The sequence below is a fragment of the Asterias amurensis genome, chromosome 4 (assembly GCF_032118995.1).
Source record: "Asterias amurensis chromosome 4, ASM3211899v1".
Classification (NCBI taxonomy): Eukaryota; Metazoa; Echinodermata; class Asteroidea; order Forcipulatida; family Asteriidae; genus Asterias; species Asterias amurensis.
The window spans coordinates 15,406,525-15,429,969 of record NC_092651.1 but is presented as its reverse complement, the minus strand read 5'-3'; the positions used below and the strand labels follow the sequence as shown (position 1 = coordinate 15,429,969).

The 23,445-nt window shown below is 38.5% G+C and overlaps 1 protein-coding gene across 1 annotated transcript in view; it reads left to right on the top strand.

The window, feature by feature from the left end:
• The window catches only part of LOC139935773 (uncharacterized), a 46,464-nt gene extending 26,757 nt beyond the window's left edge, over nucleotides 1–19,707 (top strand). Inside the window, exons 14-23 of the mRNA XM_071930351.1 lie at nucleotides 86–262; nucleotides 2,064–2,243; nucleotides 3,193–3,346; nucleotides 6,764–6,885; nucleotides 8,317–8,433; nucleotides 9,054–9,241; nucleotides 9,656–9,883; nucleotides 10,892–10,964; nucleotides 12,456–12,641; nucleotides 13,629–19,707. Of these exons, the coding sequence (XP_071786452.1) occupies nucleotides 86–262; nucleotides 2,064–2,243; nucleotides 3,193–3,346; nucleotides 6,764–6,885; nucleotides 8,317–8,433; nucleotides 9,054–9,241; nucleotides 9,656–9,883; nucleotides 10,892–10,964; nucleotides 12,456–12,641; nucleotides 13,629–15,422 (3,219 nt within the window). The 3' untranslated portion in view covers nucleotides 15,423–19,707. The remainder of the gene's footprint in view (nucleotides 1–85; nucleotides 263–2,063; nucleotides 2,244–3,192; nucleotides 3,347–6,763; nucleotides 6,886–8,316; nucleotides 8,434–9,053; nucleotides 9,242–9,655; nucleotides 9,884–10,891; nucleotides 10,965–12,455; nucleotides 12,642–13,628) is intronic.
• Nucleotides 19,708–23,445: the final 3,738 nt, after the last annotated feature.

The window sequence follows — 23,445 nt, the reverse complement described above, 5'->3', positions numbered from 1 at the left end:
GGTTGTTTACTCACGACCAGGGCACTGAGACGGTTATTGTGGAATGCACTATATAAAAACTTGTTTATTGTTATTTGTTTCTAAGATGGCAGTCTCATCTACCCCAGTCCTCCTGTTGACCGATGGATGGTATGCAATCAAGACACTAATTGATAAGCCGTTAGCGGGTCTTGTGAATGCAGGCAAGATCTTTGAAGGGTTGAAGCTGTGTATCTACGGAGCAGAGCTTGTTGGATCACAGGATGCTTGTTCACCATTAGAGGTTAGTCATATAAGATGTCAAATTGGACAATTCGTTGTTAATGTATTTCTGGTAATGAAACCAAGGATGCCTTATAAGTGAAACTCAAATTGAAACTAAAATGTCATTGACAAAGAACTGTATACAAACACGCCTCTCTTAATACTCATGACGTCAAAATTCTTACCCCAAATGAGGCCATAGGCGCACGTCCGCCACCACTTGCAGTGGCTGCGCCTTTGGCCTCGTTTTGGGTTAGAGTTGTGACATACTCATGCATAAATATTGAGAGAGTTGTATACAACACAAACAATGTGTTTCTTGTGCCCCCTTTGCAAAGTTTCAATACAAATTTATGTTGTCCTCATAGAAGTTGCCCTTACCAGAAGAAAGTCACTGTGCCTCTTCAAAAGCGAAATTCAAGGCCTGCATTGAAACCTCACAAACAATGCCTCAAATCCCACACGAGGATATTGTTATCTCATTTTACAGTAATGACCCCTTGCACGCGCGTCACACCCCGCGACTGATGCCACGTTCACCATGTTGGTGGTCAATAGGTTAGGGTTAGGGTTAGGGTTAGGGTTAGGTGCAGTAGAAAAAGAAACAAGTTCTCAAAAGAACATACCTGTAATCCAACAAACCAAATATACGTTGATACCTCATCATGCAATGTCTCAAAACTCATTTCTTCCAGAATCGTTTGTCTGTTTAAACCTTTTGTTTTGTTTTTGTTAAATGCGCCATGAGCATCATGCTTGACAGATACTGGCGCTCAGCCCTGATACTTCACGACGGCAACGACGGCAATTGCCGTCGTTGCCCCTACCGATTGCCGCAATGCCCTTCAAAAACCCAATTTTTCACGGCAATGATTGCCGTGCCCTTTTCTCATCATTGCCGCCGTGCCCTTCCTCCCAAAAACAAATTATATTCAACGTTGTCAAAGTTCGAAAATAAGCTAAAAAGTCCCGATGTCTGTGTAAATTTCACGCAGCGAAATAGGCCCCAATTTCACGCTCGTAAGGCACAGCAGCAGATTTCAGGCCGGTTAGTTGTTGTTCTTTGCGTGCGACAAAAAAATACTCGCAACATCGAACGCTAGAGGGCGTTTCCGAACAAAGAGATAGCGTGAGATTAAACGCCCTCTAGTGGTAAAATTACGCAAACCAACGCTAAGCGCCTTGAGACAAAGACTCGACGTGCTGTGCATGCTGGGATAGTGGTTTCCCCCATGCTTGGTACATGTGATGTACCATCATGTATAGCATAGTCGTAGCGCACCGCATGCATTTATTCTGTCAACATCGTGTCAAAATGGAGCAGTTACGTGGGAATTTTGGGGTCTCTACGATAAACTACACAACGTGCGTGACCAGTAGTAGGATTACGTATGAACAAAAATTATTTATTGTGTATTGTAAGTAGTTGTTCTTTATTTGGTTGAGTTAGATGAATGCTTTCTTTTTTCATTGGGTAACAGTTAGAAAATGGAAAAATTTGAAGAACTATTTTTTACAGGCAACTCAGAGTTTTTTTTTCAAACTGCCGTCGTGCCCATCGCAACTTTTTATGATTGCCGTGATGCCCTTCCAAATTTTTGAAAATTGCCTTGGTGCCCCAAATTTTTACAAAAAGTCAAGGCAAAACTGCCGTGCCCCTTAAAAGCCGAAGTATCAGGGCTGGGCGCTTTACAAGTGTTCATTAATATTATTTTTTATAAAAACTCACAAGAGGATAATGTTATCTAATTATTTTACAGTGTTGTTCATTTTCATATAAATATAATTAATTGTTGTTATTCTTTATTATAACATAACAGGTGCCAGGAAACCTGATGCTCAGGATATCAGCCAACTCCACTCGTCGAGCTCGATACGATGCTCTACTTGGATTCCAGCGCTACCCTCAACCATTCCCGATATCATTGACGTCATTATACCCTGATGGGGGTATGGTGGGCTGTGTGGATGTAGTGGTGGTCAGAAGCTATCCTATGCAGGTATGTTTCCTATGGAAATATCATTATACCCTGATGGGGGTATGGTGGGCTGTGTGGATGTAGTGGTGGTCAGAAGCTATCCTATGCAGGTATGTTTCCTATGGAAATATCATTATACCCTGATGGGGGTATGGTGGGCTGTGTGGATGTAGTGGTGGTCAGGAGCTATCCTATGCAGGTATGTTTCATATGGAAATATCATTATACCCTGATGGGGGTATGGTGGGCTGTGTGGATGTAGTGGTGGTCAGAAGCTATCCTATGCAGGTATGTTTCATATGGAAATAACATTATTCATCGTCATGCCATTCTCATTTTGCAAAATAAATAAATATGAATTTTGTTTTGTTTAGAAATGTAGATACTGAACTAGCATGGAAATCGTGGGAAATGCGTACTCTTTTATAGTTTCAGTCGTGTGGATAAAGGTCAAATCCTGCGACCAATTGCAGCATTTTGGTACAATCTGCTTGTGGCTGCTTTCATTTCCAACAGATTAACCTCCAGAGGTGGATTTCACATAGAGTGTTGACTGGTCTTATCTCGATTTAGGAGGAGTTACTCATCCTAACTTAGGACTAGCCTTAAGTTTTAATTAACTCCATAGATTCATAGGACTAAGTTCAAGGAAGTAAGGACTAATTAATGTGAAATCGATCCAGGAGTGTTAACTCCATCCTAAGGCATTTTGGTTTGAACTTTGTACATGTCCATCAAACTGTTTTAACATGTAATAATAGCTCACAGCCCAAATCCATAGATGCACAAACAATTGGTAAGCCTCCATGCAAGACATGGGGGAATTTTACCAATTACTGTTGAATCTCTCAAAAGGTGTATGGGGTGTAAATGGGATTTTTAAACAAGTCAGTGGCTGGGTTCCGACGGGGTTTCAATGCTGCTGTCTTTGAAATATTTATTTGACATCTGATTGTGATTGTTTCCTCAGTACATGGAGAAGCAGACTGAAGGAGGTTGTGTTTTCAGAGGGAGACGGGCTGAGGATAAAGAAGCGGCTCGGTTTGCTCAGGAAAAACAGAGACAAATGGAGAGACTCTACTCCAAGATACAGAACGACTACCAAGAGAATGAGAAGAAAACAGGTAGGTCAAAGGTCAAGTTCATCAGTGATAAATTATTTTAAACAGTATCATACTCAAGATCTGAGCAAAATTTCAATTAGCATCCCAGTGGTATAAAGTATGTTGCTATAGCAGAATTTTGCCTAGTACAAGTTCTGGCCTTGAAGTTTGCTCTTGAAGGAGCACAGTAATTTTTCTAGAGCACTTTTATGAGGAAAATAAAAATTTATTGGAACTTTGCACCACAGCAAAAGCAATGGGCACCGTGGCAATTGCTGTTGGTGCCATGCCATGGGTTAATTGGATGCCTGCCAGTTATAAAACACATTTGCTCATTTAGTTGCCATGATTGCTTTTGTGCCTGGCAGTTTTATGTGTAAAACTTTACCCATTTGCCCTGGCACTTTTTGTTTGTTTTTCATGTTAACATAAACCTTTCAACTTTTTATTTCCATGTTTAAGGACTCAGTGTTGCAAATTTCATGTTAATCCTATGTTGACCTATGAAGTTAATTTGGTAGTCAAGAAAATTTTGAAATATTTGTGAGTTGAATTGTATTTGAACTGATTACATTTAGAACAACTCCTGTGTTTCCTTCTGTTGCAATGCATTATTCTTTTCATTGATTATATTCATTTGTTGTTGTTTGCATAGATAATGTTTATTGTGCTATTTGATAACCATTTACCACTCTCCCTCTTTTTTCATTCTATGCTCAATTTACTTGTATACCCATATGATCTTTGACTGTGTTGTTTGATAACCATGCATTTTCTCTTTTCATTCTATGCTCAATTTACTTGTATACCCATATGATCTTTGACTGTGTTATTTAATAATCATGCATTTTCTCTTTTCATTCTATGCTCAATTTACTTGTATACCCATATGATCTTTGACTGTGTTATTTAATAATCATGCATTTTCTCTTTTCATTCTATGCTCAATTTACTTGTATACCCATATGATCTTTGACTGTGTTATTTGATAACCATGCATTTTCTCTTTTCCTTCTATGCTCAATTTACTTGTGATCTTTGACTATTTTTATCTGCATATTGATTGTTCTACGTATTGATTTGTTGATTTGTACTCTGTGTTACAAACATACACAATGTTAGGATTCAAATTGACCCCAACAAATGCTCTGGATTGCAGGGCCATGGGTTTGAATCCTATATATTTCACTTTTCTTTATTCTATGCTCAATTTACTTACAAGTAAACCCTATTGATCTTTGACTGTTTTTATCTGCATATTGATTGATCCATATCACATTGATTGCTTGATTGATTGATTTGTACTCTGTGTGTTACAAACATGTGCAATGGTTGGGATTTGAACCATGCTCTAAGCACCTGTTCTTGCAGGGTCTTGGGTTCAAAGACAATCTTTCACTTTTCTTCATTCTATGCTCAATTTACTTGTAAACTCTAATGATCTTTGTTGACTGTTTTGCTCTGCATATTCAATGTTCCACATACATTGATTGGTTAATTTGTTCTCTGTGTTGAACAAAAATGTACAATTTTGGGGTTCCAACTGACCTCAACTCCTGCTCTAGATTGCAGGGTATTGTGTTCAAATCCAATCCTTCTCTTTTCATTCTATAGATTCATAATTTATACTTGCAAAACCCATTGATCTTTGACTGTGTTTATCTGCATATTGATTGCTCCACATACATTGATTGCTTGCTTGATTGATTTGTACTCTGTGTGTTACAAACATGTGCAATGGTTGGGATTTGAACCATGCTCTAAGCACTTGTTCTAGAACGCATGGTCTTGGGTTCAAATACAATTTTTTTCTTGTCATTCTATGCTCAATTTACTGAATGTGTACATTGATCTTTGACTGTTTTTATCTGCATATTGAATGCTTGATTTGTATAATTGTTCTCTGTGTTTTACAAAAATGTACAATGTTGAGATTTGAACTGTTCTTTCTCAACACCTGCTCTACAAGGCAGGGCCATGAATTTGAATCATCTTTCACTTTTCTTCATTCTATGCTCAATTTACTTGTAAACTCTATTGATCTTTGAATGTGTTCACTTGCATTGAATGTTCCACTTATATATTGATTGGTTAATTTATTCTCTGTGTGGAACTAACATATTTGTATAATGTCAGGATTCAAACCTGACATTGACAAGTAACCTCACTCAGAATTTTGTTCTGCAGGTCTCTGAAGGCACTGTTCATACAGTGCTTATCACACATTGGTGTAAGGATGAAACCAGAATGCCATTATTTATTCCCGATGCAATTATGACATGTCAATGTCATTATTTGCTTTTTGCTTGTTGATTCTGATTACATTTATTGTCCATTGTCCATTTATTGTGTATTGGTTTTACAATGGTGGATTATTGTGTACCCATATTATAACTCCTTGCAAATGATATCAATCGATTTATGTGTGTTTATCTCAAGTGCAATGTTGTTTAGAATAATTGTCTGCTCGAAAAAAGCATGCCAGTAACGTGTGCCACACTTTGGAACACTAGGTGGCAGCAGACAGACCAATTGTCAAGTAAGGCTGTATCCGAAACGGCGACCTCGGCTACAGCTTCGGCTAGATCAGCGCGTCTGCCTATTCTTCAACACTGACGGACGCGCTGATCTAGCCGTAGCTGTAGCCGAGGTGTCTGTTTTGTGACATGGCCTTCATATCTATTGTTGTTGTCTTTCTTAACATGTGCATATTTGAGAACCTGGTATATCTGCTGCCACCTAGTGTCCTGGAAAGTAACCATTTGAATCATGATTTGAAAATCAAAATGGCAGACAGTATCGTTGTGTGACACGAATCTGAAATGTGTCTAAAACACAGCCCTGTTTATTATTCTTCAAATATTTATATTGAATATTTCATTCTTCTTTTTCTATTCCTTAACAAACTATTTCAATTTACTTCTTTTCCATTGCATTATCTGATCTTTATTTGTTCATTTTGTGATTTGATGCAATGCATTGTTTATTTCCATTATGCTGACATATATAATTGTTTTGATTAATCATGGTTACTTGAGATGTGTTTTTACATATTATACTTTTTCTTAAATCAGAAGTGTGTGCAATGTTGACTTTTTAGTTAGAAGTGTGTGCAATATTAAATTTCACATTTTTCTTTTTGTAATACATTTTTTTGGTTCTCAGTTAGGCCTAGGCTATTTACACATATTGTAGGCCTACTGTAAACTTTTATTTAAGAACTTATTTTAATTTTAAAATTACTTCCAAATTTGTTTGCCCTCAGAAAAGTCACCAATTTATTATTAAATATCTAGAAAGCCCCTCATTAGCCTTATGTGGTTTACCCCTTAAACTCAGTTATTCTCATATGGTTACTAGTAGTTTATGTTATCGTTATCCACGATTACCATTTCATGTTCTAATATCTTTTTTTGTTATTATTTCTTTTGAAATAAGTGAAATCCAATCGTAGGTTGATGTCCAGCAGGAAGCTGACGAGATCAGAGGTAGAGAAACTCTATAGTGGCCAGGAGGTCTATGAGGCTCTCAATAACGCCCTGGATCCAGGAGCTGTGGAGGTAAGAACCTCTTAAAGACACTGGACACAATTGGTAATTGTCAAAGACCAGTCTTCTCACTTGGTGTATCTCAACATAAGCATAAAATAACAAACCTGTGAGCTCAATCAGTCGTCGAAAATGCGAGATATTAATAAAAGAAAAAAATACCCTTGTCGCACCATGGTCACACGAAGTTGTTTGCTTTCAGATGCTTGATTTCGAGACCTCAAATTCTAAATCTGAGGTCTCAAAATCAAATTCGAGGCAAACTACGGTACTTCTTTCTCGAAAACTACGTCAATTTAGAGGGAGCTGTTTTTTTTTACAATGTCTTATACTATCATCCTCTCCCCATTACTCGTTACCAAGTAAAGTTTTGAGCTACTAATTATTTTGAGTTATTACCAATAGTGTCCAGTGCCTGTTATAGTAATATCCCTCAAACTCTTCAGTCTCCTGACGATGACTACAGCAAGCTCTAAAAGGCGTTTTTTTTTCTTTCGTTATTCTCCTGCAACTCTGATGACCAGTTTTATAGTCCGAATTTTCACGGATTTGTTATTTTTATGCAAATGTTGAGATACACCTAGTGAGAAGACTGGTCTTTGACAATTACCAAAGGTGTCCAGTGGCTTATATGCACAAGTGTCATGACCGGGATTCGACCGACACTCTGCTGACACCACCAGAGCTTTGGTCCGGTGACCTAGACCTCACGGCCACCCCACTCCACAAATACCTTGCTGTACATGCTTTCACTATCATCTTGACTATTCACGTATACATTGAAAACTGGGCAGGACATATCAGCTGAATTTCCAGGTGTTTTTCAGACCTGGGCCCAATTTCATGAAGCATGAAATTTCTTCCTTGGTAAAAACAGGATTACCAACCAAATTTCCATGTGATTTTCAGGATTTAGCAAACAACAGCTGGATACCAGTATCAAGCAATACGCAGCAAGTGAAAATTTGGTTGGTGATTCTGTTTTTACCAAGGAAGAAATTTCATGCTAAGCAAATTGTTGTGCTTACAGGCTTTATGAAATTGGGCCTTGCATGCTGTTGCAGCTATAAGATTGTGGAAGTGTCGTGGCCGAGCCGTTAAGAGCACTGATTGAAGGTTTGTTTTGTCTGATCAACAGAGTGTGGCTTCGAGTCCTGGTCGTGACACTTGTTTCCTTGAGCAAAACACTTTTAAAACCATTGCTTCATCCTTTGGATGGGACATAATGCTGTAGGTCCCGTGTGTTATCCGTGTGTTTTACAACTATGTTGTAAAAGACCCCAGTACACACATATCGCTAAGAGAAGGGGTTCGCCGTGGTGTGTCTGGCAGTGCAACTATCTTCAATCATGAAGGCTGCACGAGAAAGGAAGAAAGAAAAACAAAGGCAGATTTGTACTAGAACTCCATGCAACTCAATTCTATTGTTTGCTTGACCCTTAGGCATTGCTATCTGAGAGACAGGTGAATGTAATGCATGATTATCAAAGGTCCCTACATGAGAAGAAACAGTCGGATCTCCAGGGGGAATTCAAACGAGCCATGGAGGAACAAAAACAGGTAAAGCATTTTATATCTTAAAAGAGTTTGTTTTTTTTGGGGTCAAACCTACACGGTTTGAAGATAATGATAGTAGAAAGCTTCCCTTATTACTTGCTGATTTGCTGTTGTTTTTGAGAAATGAGTAAAACAATGCCACCAAAATTATTTTAGCATTTACAATGTATTGACCAGTACTGGTATTCAGTGCAAAATCGTTGTACACGTAACTTGATTTTAACAAGTAAGTTTCCATGGTCACCAATGGGAGATTTTCCAACGCTAGGTGGCAGCAAAGTTACTGGGTAAATTTCCATTGTTACGAAGTTCTGAACATATGCTTTATTCAGAGAACAATGGCTTTAACCGGAAAGTCTGCTGCCACCAATCGTCCCAGAAAGCTCCTATTTGTTGAGTATTGACCCCTTGCACGCGCGTCACACGCAGCGACTGATGCCACGATCACCATGTTGGTGGTCAATAGGTTTACGTGTAAACGTTGTGTCGCCGAAAAAGCGCACTTCACTGAATAACACACGTTGACATTGACCACCAAAATGGCGCACCCAAGATTATTCTGATGATGACGTCAGGTGAATTGGGTCAATATACCAAATGTGTACCCTGCATTTACTACTTAGGAGAGCCATGTGGAGAGGAGCGTAACACCCCTCCTAAGACTCAGAGTGGTAGATGCTCTACGAAGACGTTCAGCTGAGGAGTGCGGTACCCACCAGCTGACCATCTGGAGGCCCTCTGATGATGTCACACAGCTACTCACCGAGGGAAAACGCTTCAAGATATTCAACGTCAGTACGTCGTCTGGAAGGTAAACAAAGTTTATTGTTTGTGTGAAGAAAAAAATTGTTGAGCTGTTGTTGAAACTCTTTAAGATCTTGTCTCAGTTGTGTCTTTTGAAATAACTAAATTGTCATAAATGGTTGAGAAACTCAAATATAGCTTGCAAATGACTTATTAAACTTTGTTTTTTAAAACTAACAGTATTCATTGAGGTGTGCACATAAGTATTTATAACATTCATGTCAATTAAATAAATTGCCTTAAGCCAGGTTCGTACTTCCTGTGTATGTGAAATGAATTCTGAATGTTTCACAGGCGTTGAACACATTCCAACTGTTGTGAATTATTTGTTGCGAATTTGTGACATCAGAATTCGTATCGCTTTCGCAGGAAGTATGAACCAAGCTTAACTCTATACAACATTTCCTTCTTAAATTGTTAGGTTCAGTGTTGGATCTAATAATGTTCAACTTGCCTCAACTCGTGGTACCCGCTACCAGGCAATTGCACTCGCTACCAGTCACCCAGTTGATGAAGCCCCCTACCTCCAGAGAGAATCCTTGAGATTGCCTGATACCCTACGGCCTGGGTTCAATCCAGCCTATGGTGAAGTAGATGTTGTTGGTGTCGTTGTGCTCATCCAGGGTGCAGGGAACAGTACTGGCAAAAGGTATGGTGCTCAAAGTAGGCAACATAAATTGTTGGTTGCAGGGATGAGATTTCTTTGTTTTTAGCCAAAATCTGTTTTTTAAAGAACCACCACCCCCCGAGGAAAAGGAACACAACAAATTTTAAATGCTTTATTCTATCGAAAGCTTCTGTACTTCTGACCAAGTAAGTTTTTATGCCGTTAATATAGCGAGGGATTATCAAACATATACCTTCCCTTTAAGAACATTAAATGATTATTTGCATATCAATTAACTCTTTATGCTAGTAACTTGTAAAGTACAGGGCTCAAATTTTACAATGGACCAGTGTTGGGCCAGTAAACGTATGACCGGAAAAGTCTACTGGTCTTTGTTTAATTGTTGACTTTGTGTCTGATAAATACCTTTCAATTCTGTTGAGTATCAAAGTATACTTAACACCAAAAGAGACTTATCTTTTCTTACATGTCTTACTGCTTAAAGGCAGTGGACACTATTGGTAATTACTCAAAATAATTGTTAGCCTCAAACCTTACTTGGTAACGAGCAATGGAGAGCTGTCGATAGTATAAATCATTGTGAGAAATGGCTCCCTCTGAAGTAACGTAGCTTTCGAGAAAGAAGTAGTTTCCAAGAATTTGACTGAAAGCACACAACTTCGTGTGACAATGGTGTTTTTTCTTCCATTATTACCTCGCAACTATGGTGACAAATTGAGTTCAAATTTTCACAGGTTTGTTATTTTCTGCATATGTTGAGATACACCAAGTGAGAATACTGGTCCTCGAAAATTACCAATATTGTCCAGTGCCTTTATATGAAATCAGTGAAATGCATGTTGTCAGTATTCGGGAAGGTCTTATTTAGATTCTGGTCTTGCGCAAACATTTCTTAACTGGTCCAGTTAACATTTTGAGCTACTTACAAGCCCTGCGGTCTTCTGGAATTTCTACCCAAATTCAAACCCTGAACTTATGACATGATACAATTTTGAATCAGTCTTTTTTTTTTACCTGTTTTGATTTCAGCACAAGTCAGACAGTATATCTCTGTGATGCTCAGGCTAACTTCATTGCCCTCAGGTTTTGGGGTGGATTACAGGTAAGGTGTCATTGGAACATTTCAAGGGACCACCAAGGCATTGACCAGGGGCAACAGAGGCATGCCTACATGAAACATGTGTTAACATTATAACTAGTGACCTTTCAGATTTAACAAATTTGATTTTTCATTTCAATAACTGCTAATTCTAAACTTTGTCTTTAAAGGATGTGGGTACTTTTTGTAACACAAAACATCATGCCCACAGATTTACATTAAACTTACACAATTTGAAGATAATGATAGTAGAAAGCTTCCCTGAAAATATTACTTGCTGAGATGCTGTAGTTTTTGAGAAATGAGTGAAACAATGTCATGAAAATACGTTTTTACATGCTAAAATAATTTTCGTCTCATGATCACCGAGACGAAAATTATTTTCATGACATTGTTTTACTCAGTGCTCAAAAACTACAGCACCTCAGCAAGTAATATTTTCAGTGAAGCTTTCTACTATCATTATCTTCAAACTGTGTAAGTTTAATGTAAGTCTATGGACATTGTGTTTTTTGTCCTACAAAAAGTACATACACCCTTTAAAGGCACCGGACACCTTTGGTAATTGTCAAAGACCAGTCTTCTCACTTGGTGTATCTCAACATGCATAAAATAACAAACCTGTGAAAACTTTGACGCAGTTGATCATCGAAGTTTCAAGAGAATAATGAAAGAAAAAACACCTTTATTGCACAAATTGGTGTGCTTTCAGGTGTGTAATAAAACTTTGGGCCTGAAGTCTTTTATTATTTGAGTGAGAAATTGCCTTCTTTTTCTCAAAAACTATAGTACTTCAGAGGAAGTCATTCTCGCACTGTTTTATACTAGCAACATCTCTCCTTTGCTCGTTACCAAAAATAAGTCTTTCTGCTAAACATTATTTTGAAAAAAATCCCAATAGTGCCCAGTGCCTTCAACATTATAACTAGTGAGCTTTTAGATTAAAACAGTTTGGTTATTTGATAACTACCAATACCAAATTTGTCTTAAAAGACACTGGACACCCTTGGTAATTGTCAAAGACCAGTCTTCTCACTTGGTGTATCTTATTATATGCATAAAATCACAAACCTGTGAAAATTTGAACTCAATTGGTCGTCGAAGTTGCGAGATAATAATGGTGGAAAAACTCGCTTGTCACACGAAGTTGTGTGCTTTCAGATGCTTGATTTCGAGACCACAAAATCTAATTCTGAGGTCTCAAAATCACATTCGTGGAAAATTGCTTCTTTCTCGAAAACTACGTTACTTCAGAGGGAGCCGTTTCTCACACTGTTTTATACTATCAACATCTCTCCTTTGCTCATTACCAAATAGGTCTTTAAGCTAAACATTATTTTGAAAAAATTCCCAATAGTGCCCAGTGCCTTTAACATTATAACTAGTGTGCTTTTAGATTGAAACACTTTAGTTTTGATTTCAAGAACTGCTAATCCTTAACTTTGTCTTTAAAAGTTGTTGATAGAAATGTTTTTTTTTTGTTTAATATTGCAGGCACATTGTGTTGATAATATAATCAAGCCAGGATATTTCCTGGCTGTAAGCAATCTACAGTGGAGACCCAATAGTGGTTCATCTAGCATCCCTTGCCTCCATGCAAATGATGCTGTGGCGGTTACCACACTCCCTAAAGCCAATCATCTTAAATTGGCAATGCAGGATCTACAAAAGACCATCAAGGTAAGCTTGTTGTGTCACTCACTCAGGAAGTGGTGTCTTGGCTGAGCAGTTTTGGAGCACTGAGCCCAGTTTCATAAAGCCTGTATGCACCAAAATTTGCTAAGCACAGAATAGTATTGCTTAGCAAAAGCAGGTTACACAAGTGGCTTGTGTATGACTCAATTCTCATTAAATTTGTCCAGCAGTAATTTCTGCTTAACAACTTTATGAAATTGGGCCTTGGACTCATTTAAGATTGGCTATAAGAACATCAAGGTAAAGCTTAAATGGTGTTTAAAGCTTTGCATGGTGTGGAGAATAAGAGTAACTATAAATTTAAATATGAATAATAAACTTGCGGGTACAACCATGTGTAAAATCTCTTTTGAGGGAGTGTTGGGTTAGAGTTAGGGTTAGGGCTCTTTTCAGAGCCAACACATGGTTGTACCCGCAAGTTTACTTTTCATATAGTTACTCTTAGGGTTAAGCTTGTTGTGTAACTCACTCAGTAAGTGGTGTCTTGGCAAAGTGGTTTGGAGCACTGGACTCGAACTCTGGGCCAAATTTCAGAGAGCTGCTTAAGTTTTCTGCTAAAAGCAGAAATGAGCAGGATACCAGTCACAAATTATGTGACCTGGCCAAAGGCCTGTGAGCAAAAACACTTGTTAAGCACAGCACAGTAACAGGTTACCAGCCCAAGTTACATTAAATTTACATTGTTGTGGCTGGTGCGTGACTCAATTTTTGCTTAGCAAAGAAATTTGTCAAGCAGTGTTTTCTCCTTTCTGCTAAGCAGAAATGAGCTGTTTTTTAAGTTGATCAATGTAATTCTGTGTTGGAAATGCCAGCGATGGGATTTGTCCAGATTTAAAACAAATGATGTCCTCCAGATTTTTATGGACAAAATTTCACTTTTTTGAATGTGTGCAACCTGTGAGAAACTTCCAGACGATGCGTGTATTGTCGACCACATAAAAAGTTGATTAATTTTTGTTCGATCCTTTACAGAATCCCAAGGCTTTCGCACAAAGCATGGAACAATCGGTACAGGATAGAATTGCCATCCAGTCCAGAGTCCCAACACCTCAGACTCCGAGATCAGGCCATATCAAACTCCCATCAGCCATGCCTTGTTCAGCCCAAGGAGCCACGCCCTGTTCAGCCCAAGGAAACGCACCCTGGGCAGTCCATCGAGTCACACCCTTGGCTGATAATGGACCCAACAGGTGTATGATAACACCCCATAGAACTCCAGTCAGAGGTAATTCCTTTGGTATGGATGGTGGTGCGTCTCATGCTCAAAACACCACTCCAGGTTTCCCCAGTGCTAATCAGTTCCCTGTGGGGACCGGGGCTCACCGGGGAAGCCTACCAAGACCTCATGCAGCTTCTACACCCCTCCATTCAATCAACACCACCCCTATGAGAGGTAGACCCTCGACACACCCTTTCCCATCTCCGTATGGTCAGACGTCTCACACGGATTCACTGGAGAAAAGTCGACTCAATACATCCAGAAAAGTAGATCTCTTATCAAGAGTGCCTTCCCCACCTCCTCTGTCTCCCCTCCCTACCCCACCGGCTTACAGGGTCATGAGTAACTTCAGAGCCCCATCAGCCAGGACGTCAGTCCCACAACAGGGTTCAAGTTGCAGGTCAAGGGCCAACAGTGCATTCAGGGGTCAAGGAGCAAAGCTCTTTCCGAGACCTCAAAGTTGGCAAGCGGAAGACGTTCAATGCGAAGAAGTAAGACGCATTGATTTTGATGAGAATGCCACAAAGCCACAATGGACAGGACTTGACAGCTCTGCCATCGAAGCACCAGGAAGGCCATGTTCTGAAAGATCCCCGGAAGACATGACCGCAAGTCAGCAACAGGTTTTGGAAGTCCTAGGAATGTCCTATAAGAGCCTGGGAGAGATTGACTGGGAGTGGACCCAAAATACCCATTCTGAACCAAGCCAAGACTTCTCTTATGACACCCCAAGTCAATCTTCACCACCAGCAGAGGAAGGGTTACTAGACGCAAAAGTTTTGGATACCAACAGAACTAAACCCAAAATGGAGGTGGAGAAACTAAAAAAACCAAGTGCTCTTGAAGTTCCTGCAGTTGATGAAAATCCTCAAAGTAGTAGCAAAGAAAAGAAAGTGGAATCAGCAAGCGGAAGAAATCAAAGAGGCATTTCTCGTAGGGGAAGGTGTGGAAGAAAAAGAACTTACAGTCCAAGTAATGACCAAGATTCTCCCAAGTCTTCCAAAGTGACGACTGCTGAGAAGGAGAACATTGTTGATGGAAAAGGAGGTTGCTTGAAAAAAGCCTCTCTCGATCCAACTGATACTGGCGTCATGGAAAATGAGTTAACTTCCTCTAAAAAGCCTGACCAGAAATCTGTCGAGGATACAGAAAATGTTAGTGAAGGAGGTGATTGTGTCAAATTAAGCGAGAAGGAAGTTAGCAGCAGTGGAAATACTTCTTGCAAAGAAACAAGAGAAGTTACTGCAAAAGAGAAGACACTTGAGAAGAGAAGTGCAAATAGTGGGAGGAAAAGGGAGTTGGAATCGAGTCGAGAATCCCAAAAATGTTCGGAAGATTCTGAGCAAACTCCAGGAGGGGTTAACGCTTCTGGGGAGCACCCTCTCGAGTCTGCCCAATCAGGGCGGAAGAGAAGGGAACGATCCAGAGTGGATTTATCCATCCTGGAGCAGAGCAGCCTCCTTGGGGATGAGTCTGGTGAACCAACGAGAAGACTGACCAGATCTGCCAGTCAAAGAACAGCAACCAAAGGTGGCTGCAAGAAGTAAATGGGACGGCTTTGATTTGGAAGAGAGTTGACATCTGGAAATATGTCACAGAGATTGTTCAACACTGGTGATGGCAATGATTCAGGTTTATTTATTTTGCAAGTACTCTTAAAGGCACTGGATACGTTTGGTAATTGTCAAAGACCAGTCTTCTCACTCGGTGTATCCCAACATTAGCATAAAAAAACAAACCTATGAAAATTTTGACTCATTGGTCATCAAAGTTGCAAGAGAATAATGAAAGAAATAACAACCCAGTTGCACAAATTTGTGTGCTTTCAGATGCCTAAAAAAGGCCTGAAGTCTTTTTTGAGTAAGAAATTACCTCTTTCTCAAAAACTATGTTACTTCAGAGAAAGCCGTTTCTCACAATATTTTATACTATCAACAGCTCAAGTTTTTAGGCTTGTAATTATTTTAAGTAATTACCAATAGCGTCCAGTGCCTTTAATGCCCAATAAAACCAGTCACCTAGAAACAATGTTCCAGCTTTTTAAACTTCCATTCATCTTTAAGAAAAGTATTTTGAAATCATACCAGATTTTGAGGCAACTGAATTATTCATAAGTTACCTTTTGTTCAATGAGTATGGGCTGCATACATTATGCCACCTTCGGTTGGAGCGCTTACAACCTTTGTACTCATTAAGTAAGCATTACTGCTTTGCAATGATTTGTCTTCAAGTGATACCCGTAAGGGCGACATTTGATTTTGTGAAACCATTTACTAGGCCCGTTTTAAACCTGGGCTTAGGCTAAGGCCTGTGCTACTGCTCCTTGCGCCCATCTGAAGCTCTGTAAACAACGCGTGTATAAAAAGCCTAAAACCAAAGCCAAATCTGAGCTTATGACGCGGGCTCAAGAGCTTTTTGGAAAAGACTATTATGTTTGTCTTCTCTTGAAACTTTAGACTATATGAACACATTTTTATGAAATGATAAATGAGGCTTATTGTGTAATGTCATCATTCTAACCAGCATTCACTTGTTAATTGACTTTCAACAATGCTTTTGTGGTTGAAATATTTCATGGATTTTCAATTCAATGTCAATTGACCAGCAGTTGTGTAATACCAGTCAGGGTTTAAATGTTAAGTGTAAATATGCAACTGTTTCAGTGTTACTAATGTTTACAAATCTGCTTGGGAATATATATGCCTATTACTAAAAAGGAACTCTTTTCAATGTGAACCAACGTGAGTGTTATATTTTGTATAGCTGCATCATTTGACTCATGCCAATGGTTTTAAAGTGTGTTATTAATGGCATTCATGTTTGAATGCAGGAGTTGTGACAAAGCAATGTGCTTTATTATTACAAAATGATCCTAACCAGTCCATATACATGTAGTCCTTTGCATTTGCTTGGTTTGTTGTTGTTTTTGTTTTGTTTTGTTAAATTTCTGGTAACAAAATCACGAGGGTCCCGTATCCTCCATAAACGATTGGCACTGTAACACCAGGCGTTGAAACAACCCACGACAACCACAGCAATTGCCTTGGTGCCTTGCGCTTTTGCTGTTTTGCCCTTTGCAAAGCTCCAATACTCATAATTGAATTCTGCAGTTTGATATTAAAGCTACATTAACTAAACAGCACATAACATCACATAAAACTCATTGTCACCTGTAATATATAAAATAAAATAAAATTACTTTGTAAGTAGTTTTTTAAAGTTTTGTATTTAGGTCTTCGTTAGAAATGCTTGCATAATTAGACCCATCCACCTTCAAATCACCATTCCGTAATGAAATACATAAATTCACTGAAAAGACGGACCCACCCGTCTAAAAAAAAAAAAAAAAAGGGTTTCAAATTGATTCCCTTGGAAAGGGGTGGTGGCCTGCTACTTCACCGAGGCGATTGCTTCATGCCCCCTGGTAATTGCCTCGGTGCCCTTGATATGCACCGTTAGAAGTTTACTATTCTCTCATATAGGATGCCCTTTACCAAGGAGAAAATGCCTTTATGTCCTTGATCTTTCAAAAGCGAAGCATGCATGCCTCTGGGGTGGGACTGGTTGCATCTTTCAGGCATTCAACTTTTCCTCGGATCAGCTGATTTCCTCTTTTTTTAATCTCAGTTTTACCATTCAAAAATTTAAAATACTGTACAAAATCATTGAAATTGTTTAATTTCCTCTTTTTTTGGTGAAGTATAGTTGCATGCCTGATCTTTGGAGCAGTCAGTTAGAGTGTAGTATCCTTTACTTTTCGACGATAACTTATTCATTTGATATCCCCTATACACCCGAGTGAGCATTTTCACTCACCTTCCACCGTTTTCACACAGTCACTGTCAAGTGCAATCAAACCCCCACATGTCTGATCAGACGTAATGGGCATAACTCATTGGTCCCATGTTAAAAATAAGATACCGTCTGTTATTAATATTAAAGCTATAATGTACATGTACGGTGTCGGGTGCCGCTATTATACACGGCGTTTCGAACCAATCGTTTTAAATCAACCACCGTACGGCCATGCCAAGTTTTTTCATTAAACTTAGGCTAAATTGAATTATTGGACTGCAGCGGCCAATTGCGGGATGTGATGTGCTAATCTGTGAGTAGGTCCCCCTTAGTATCCACTTACGCCTGTGACTGATGTACATGACTTTTAAAGGCACTGTACACCTTGTCAACGACCAGTATTCTCACTTGGTGTTTTTCCAAACCTATGCATAAAATAACCAATCTGTGAAAAATTGAACTCAAACGGTCTTTGTCGCAGAAAGGCCAACATTACCAATACTGTACATTCTCATGATTCATCAGAGAGTTAGCATAACTGTCTAATGTGCATTATGCCTGTACAGTCACGGCACTTTACATTGATGGAGAAAGATTTATAAAAGAAGTATTTTGCCCCAAATTACCAACTTGTACACTTGATAATGATTCATAGACAGTAGGCCTATGCCATCCAATAGCAATAATCTCAAAACCAACTCCAATGCCGTCCATTATCTTATCAGTTTTACTGACCACCACTCACCATATCGAAAAATGGCAAGTTTTGTTGAGCCTGCGACACAAGCCCCTCCGCGATGAGCTAGGCGTGCTCGACGGGTCCCGGGGGTGCCCCTACCAAACAAGATTGCGCCCCACCAAATAATTCCTGACGCATTTAATGTAGATTTCGTCGTAATAATATCCGATCGGGGGACCCACTCCGTAAATTAAAGCTCCTCCGATTAAGAACATTAAAATCTCTAAACTGAATAGAGAGTTATTGTCAATAAAAGTTACAACATCTGTTACTCGCATGCTTTGGTATCGGGTCTCATACCTTTAGCCGATTATGATCATTCATGGATGAGCGGAAATTGGAGGAAATAATAAAAAAGGGACAATATTACTTCCCCCCTTTGGAGAGCACCATAATCAACCCCATACGTTGCTATATGCCTTTGTCTTTAAAACTTTACCCTGCACATGTTACTCCCTTTGAAAGCTTAACTTTCGAAAACTATCAGGACTTTGGAAATGGGAGGGCACATCTTTTTTGATATTAGTTTTTTTCTTTTTTTTCTTTTGTCTTTCCCTGGACGGCCTCTGCCTATTATAATTATTGTATTGTCCAAAGATTTAAAAGGGGAAAAAAATCACTTATTTGTCAAAACATGTGTAACACGGCGTCGACAAAGTAGCTATGGCCATGGCCCAATTTTATAAAGTCTGTAAGCACAAATATTTGCTAAGCACAGAGAAGTATTGCTCAACAAAAAACATGTTACAAGCACACTGTTTTTGTTTAGCAAAACAATTTGTCATTCTGATCCTGGGCCTGATCGATGAAAGAGTAAAAAAATATTCATATCCTTTTTTTCTTCAAAAATTAACCATAACAAGTTAAATTAAATGATGTGGTTGTTTAAGTGGTTAATGTTTTGTTGGGGATTTTGTGCAAATTAATAGCAGCCCTCTTTAAATATTGTAGCAATCGAAATATTGCATACGTATATCTTGGTTCTTCAAATGTTTCTTCGACTTGCTGTATTTCTGTCATATCTTTGTCTGATAAATTGGAACTAATAAGAGTCTAATAATAGTGGACAGTTAAATTGAAACAATTTTTAATGACAAATCCTGTACTTTTGAACCGATATCAATCAATAGTTTTTGGTGTTGAGTATTTATCACCATTGTTGCAGGAACGAATGGTATTAAAGCAGCCATCGCGTTGAGTCTTTTTGAGTCTGAGAGAAAATGAATCTTACAACAGTGAACTTTGAAATTGAAACAAATATTTTTTTAATGATAAATCCTGTACTTTTGCACCGAATAAACCAGTTTTTATGTTGAATACTTATCATCATTGTTCAAGGAACGAAAGGGTTTTTAAACTTAATCTGTTTGCGTCCTAGTAGAAATAACAATACAATCATTTCCTACATAAAATTTATATTACAATTAGTGAGCTTTTAAATCAAAACAATTTATTTCTAATGACAAATCCAGTACTTTCGAACCGTTAATGACAAATAATTTTTGCTTTAAACATTGTATCACCATTGTTACAGGAAAGGGTTTACATCCCTCGCCTTTAAACTAAACCTGTTTGAGTCCGAGTAGAAAGGAACAATACATTCGTTTCCTACATAAAAGGAATCTTACAATTAGTGAACTTTTAAATTGAAACAATTAATGACAACTCATGTTCTTTTGAACCATATAAACAAATAGTTTTTGTGTTGAATATTTATCACCATTGTTCCACGAACGGAAGGGTTTGCAGCCATCGCGTTTAAACTAAATCTGTTCGAGTCTGGAAAAGAAACAATGCAGTCATTTCATACATAAAAGGAATCTTACAATTAGTGAGCATTTAAATTGAAACAATTAATGTTAAATGACAAATCCCGTACTTTAAACAAATAGTTTTTTTGTAGTGACTATGTATCACCATTGCTCCAGGAACAAAAAAGGGTTTGCAGCCCATCACGTTAAACTAAATCTGTTTGATTCTGAATAGAAAGAAACAATACAGTCGTTTCCTACATTATAAAAAAGTACAAGGGACGACCCTGAATAAATCTTAAACCCCTAACAAAATCTGGGCTTGTTTCTGTCCATTCAGGATTTTTTTTAACCAACTGCGGTTTTACAGGAACCAAGGACATGGGCATTAAGTGGCTTTTGTCAGAGCAGATCGGGAGCAAGAAGTCGGTACCGATTTAGGCCCTGCACTCAGTATTTTAATGTTATCCACAGTCATTATGACAGTAACAGGTGTCAGGAACAGTGTGGTGGTTCAATTGGGGGAATTTTGAGGGCAAATATTTTTTATGTTATAAGGTGCACTTTCACAATCAAATATTTTCTCTGATATCTTCACAAGTGTAATTTTTCAAAGTTCAGATAATTATGTAATGGTCTTCTTAAAACTCAGTGCCGAAACCCCCCCCCAAAAAAAAAATATAATCAAACAAACACCTGCCCGCCCCCTCCCGCCACATACCACATGTCCCCTCCCGTCATACGACGACACTCGTAGTGCTCGAACTATTGTACATTAGTACTTGTGCTTAAATTACAACACATTTATTTCAATCGACCGGTAACATCTTCAAGATGTTAGGTCATATAACTTCCAGTGGTCAAGTTTTAAACCTTATGTATGTAAAAAAAAAAAAAAAGAAGATTATTTCGTAACATAGTTTCCCCTCTTTATGTTATCTCCTCTAATTTGTTTGTAGTTGTGTTTTCCCCCCGTTTTACCCCCTTTTTTTTGGGGGGGGGGGGGGGGGTAGGCCTATAGTCGTTCCTTAACCGTTTGTTTCTAAACCGTCTGTTCGTCCATCTGTTTTATTACATCTGTCGCAATCGTTCTATATTCACGTGCCTATATTTTTATCATATCCAGTTTTTGTATTGGGTTTATTAAGTGTTTATTCAAAGGCAATCCCTTTTAAGCCTGTCTTAGCCTGGACACTGCTCCACTGCTTTAACAAACAGTTGTGTTTCAAATAACACTTTTTTGAAATGCGTCTGAAAATAAATAAACACAATTGAATCTAATTCGAGGTATCTTTTTACGACGAACCATAGTTGCACCATAATCCTGATCTCTGAGCAAACAAACCATTTATATTTCTAAGCCTGAACGCTTAGCCGCTTCTAAAGTAAAGTAGCATTGACTTGTTCACACTTTGATCTGTATTTATAAGCGTAGTTCTAACATATGTTATTTATACAGAGAAGTGCAGCCATGCGAGAACAGCTTCTGTGTAACCGAACCAAAAAGCAGAACAGATTTTTTATGGCCACACCAACATGAAAACGGTTTGTATATGCGCTTATGGGATTATTCGCTCTGATCAAGCACTACACGTCCTTTGAACTAAAATCACTAAAAAGGCGATAAAAGGGAACTTATGTGGTCTCAATAACATGTCATGAGGGAAAGGAGCGAAAACATGGCGGTGTCTTGCTAAGCAAGCTGATTTTTGCAACAGCAGTTCAAACTTAATGACCTCGAACGCCCAGTTAGGCTATATAGTCAGCCCAGCTATATTGGCTATATAACTGTGGAGACTCAACTCGAAACGATCTGGGCAAAATTTCATAAAGCCTTTACGCACAAAACCTTGCTAAGCAGAAAATTGTATCGCTTAGCAGAAACAGGTTGTCAGCCCAAATTACTTTTAGTTTGGATTGTTGTGGCTGGTGCCCCACTCAGTTTTTGCTTAGCAAAGAAATTTGTCAAGCAAATTTCTGCTTCTTCTTTATAATTATGTAGGCCTAATTAGGCCCATGGATATTATGCGAAAGTTAAACAGTATAAAACACCCTTTTTTAAAACCTTGGTAGGTTAACTATTACCTGAAATTGGTAAACATGACTCGAATAACCTTTAAACTTTGTTAAAATCCCATTAACAAAAATCACAGGGTTAGCCTGGACCTGAACCTAGGTCAAGCCCCCGCGGGACACGGAACCAGGGTCAATATTGTTGTCCACGCAGAAAGATTTGAGAAGCGTTGCCGCGATGACGCTTCTTATATTGAGTTTTGTTGGAGGGAAAGGTGATTTTGATCCATAGTAAGTGAAATGGTTCTCAAAGTTCATTACACTATCCAAAGCTATTGTACTTACCACCACGTACGTTTTTATTGCCATTCATTTCCAGAGTCAATACTAAACGATGTACAACACCCTTTAAAGCCATTGGACCCTTTCGGTACAGAAAAAAAAAAAAAATTCACAGATTTACAAATAACTTACAGGGTTTACAGAAGGTAGTGGTGAAATACTTCTCTTGAAATATTATTCCATGAAATGCTTTACTTTTTGAGAAAACAGTAAAACAATATCAATTCTCGTTAACGAGAATTACGGATTTATTTTAAACACATGTCATGACACGGCGAAACGCGCGGATACAAGGGTGGGTTTTCCCGTTATTTTCTCCCGACTCCGATGACCGATTAAGCCCAAATTTTCACAGGTTTGTTATTTGATATAGAAGTTGTGATACACGAAGTGTGGGCCTTGGACAATAGTGTTTACCGAAAGTGTCCTATGGCTTTAAAGGGAAGGTATACCTTTGGTAACTAAACAAATTATTAACCATAAAAACGTACTTAGCAGCTGTTGTTAAAGGCAGTGGACACTATTGATATTTACTCAAAATAATTATTAACATAAAACCTTATCTTTGTGAGAAACTGCTCACTCTGAAGTCACGCAGTTTTCTAGAAAGAAGTTATTTTCCACGAATTCGATTTCGAGACCTCAGAGTTAGATTTTGAGGTCTCGAAATCAAGACAATCTGAAAGCACACAACTTCGTTTTCTCTTTCATTATTATCTCTCAACTTTGACGACCAATTGAGCTCAAATTTTCACAGGTTTGTTATTTTATGCATATGTTAATATACACCAAGTGAGAAGACTGGTCTTTGACAATTACCAATAGTGTCCAGGGTCTTTAATGTATAACATTTTGAGACAATGTCCTTGAAAGGAATATGGTTTTAAAAAGAGGAACTAAAAACCAATCAGTCTGAGAAACGTTTCTGCA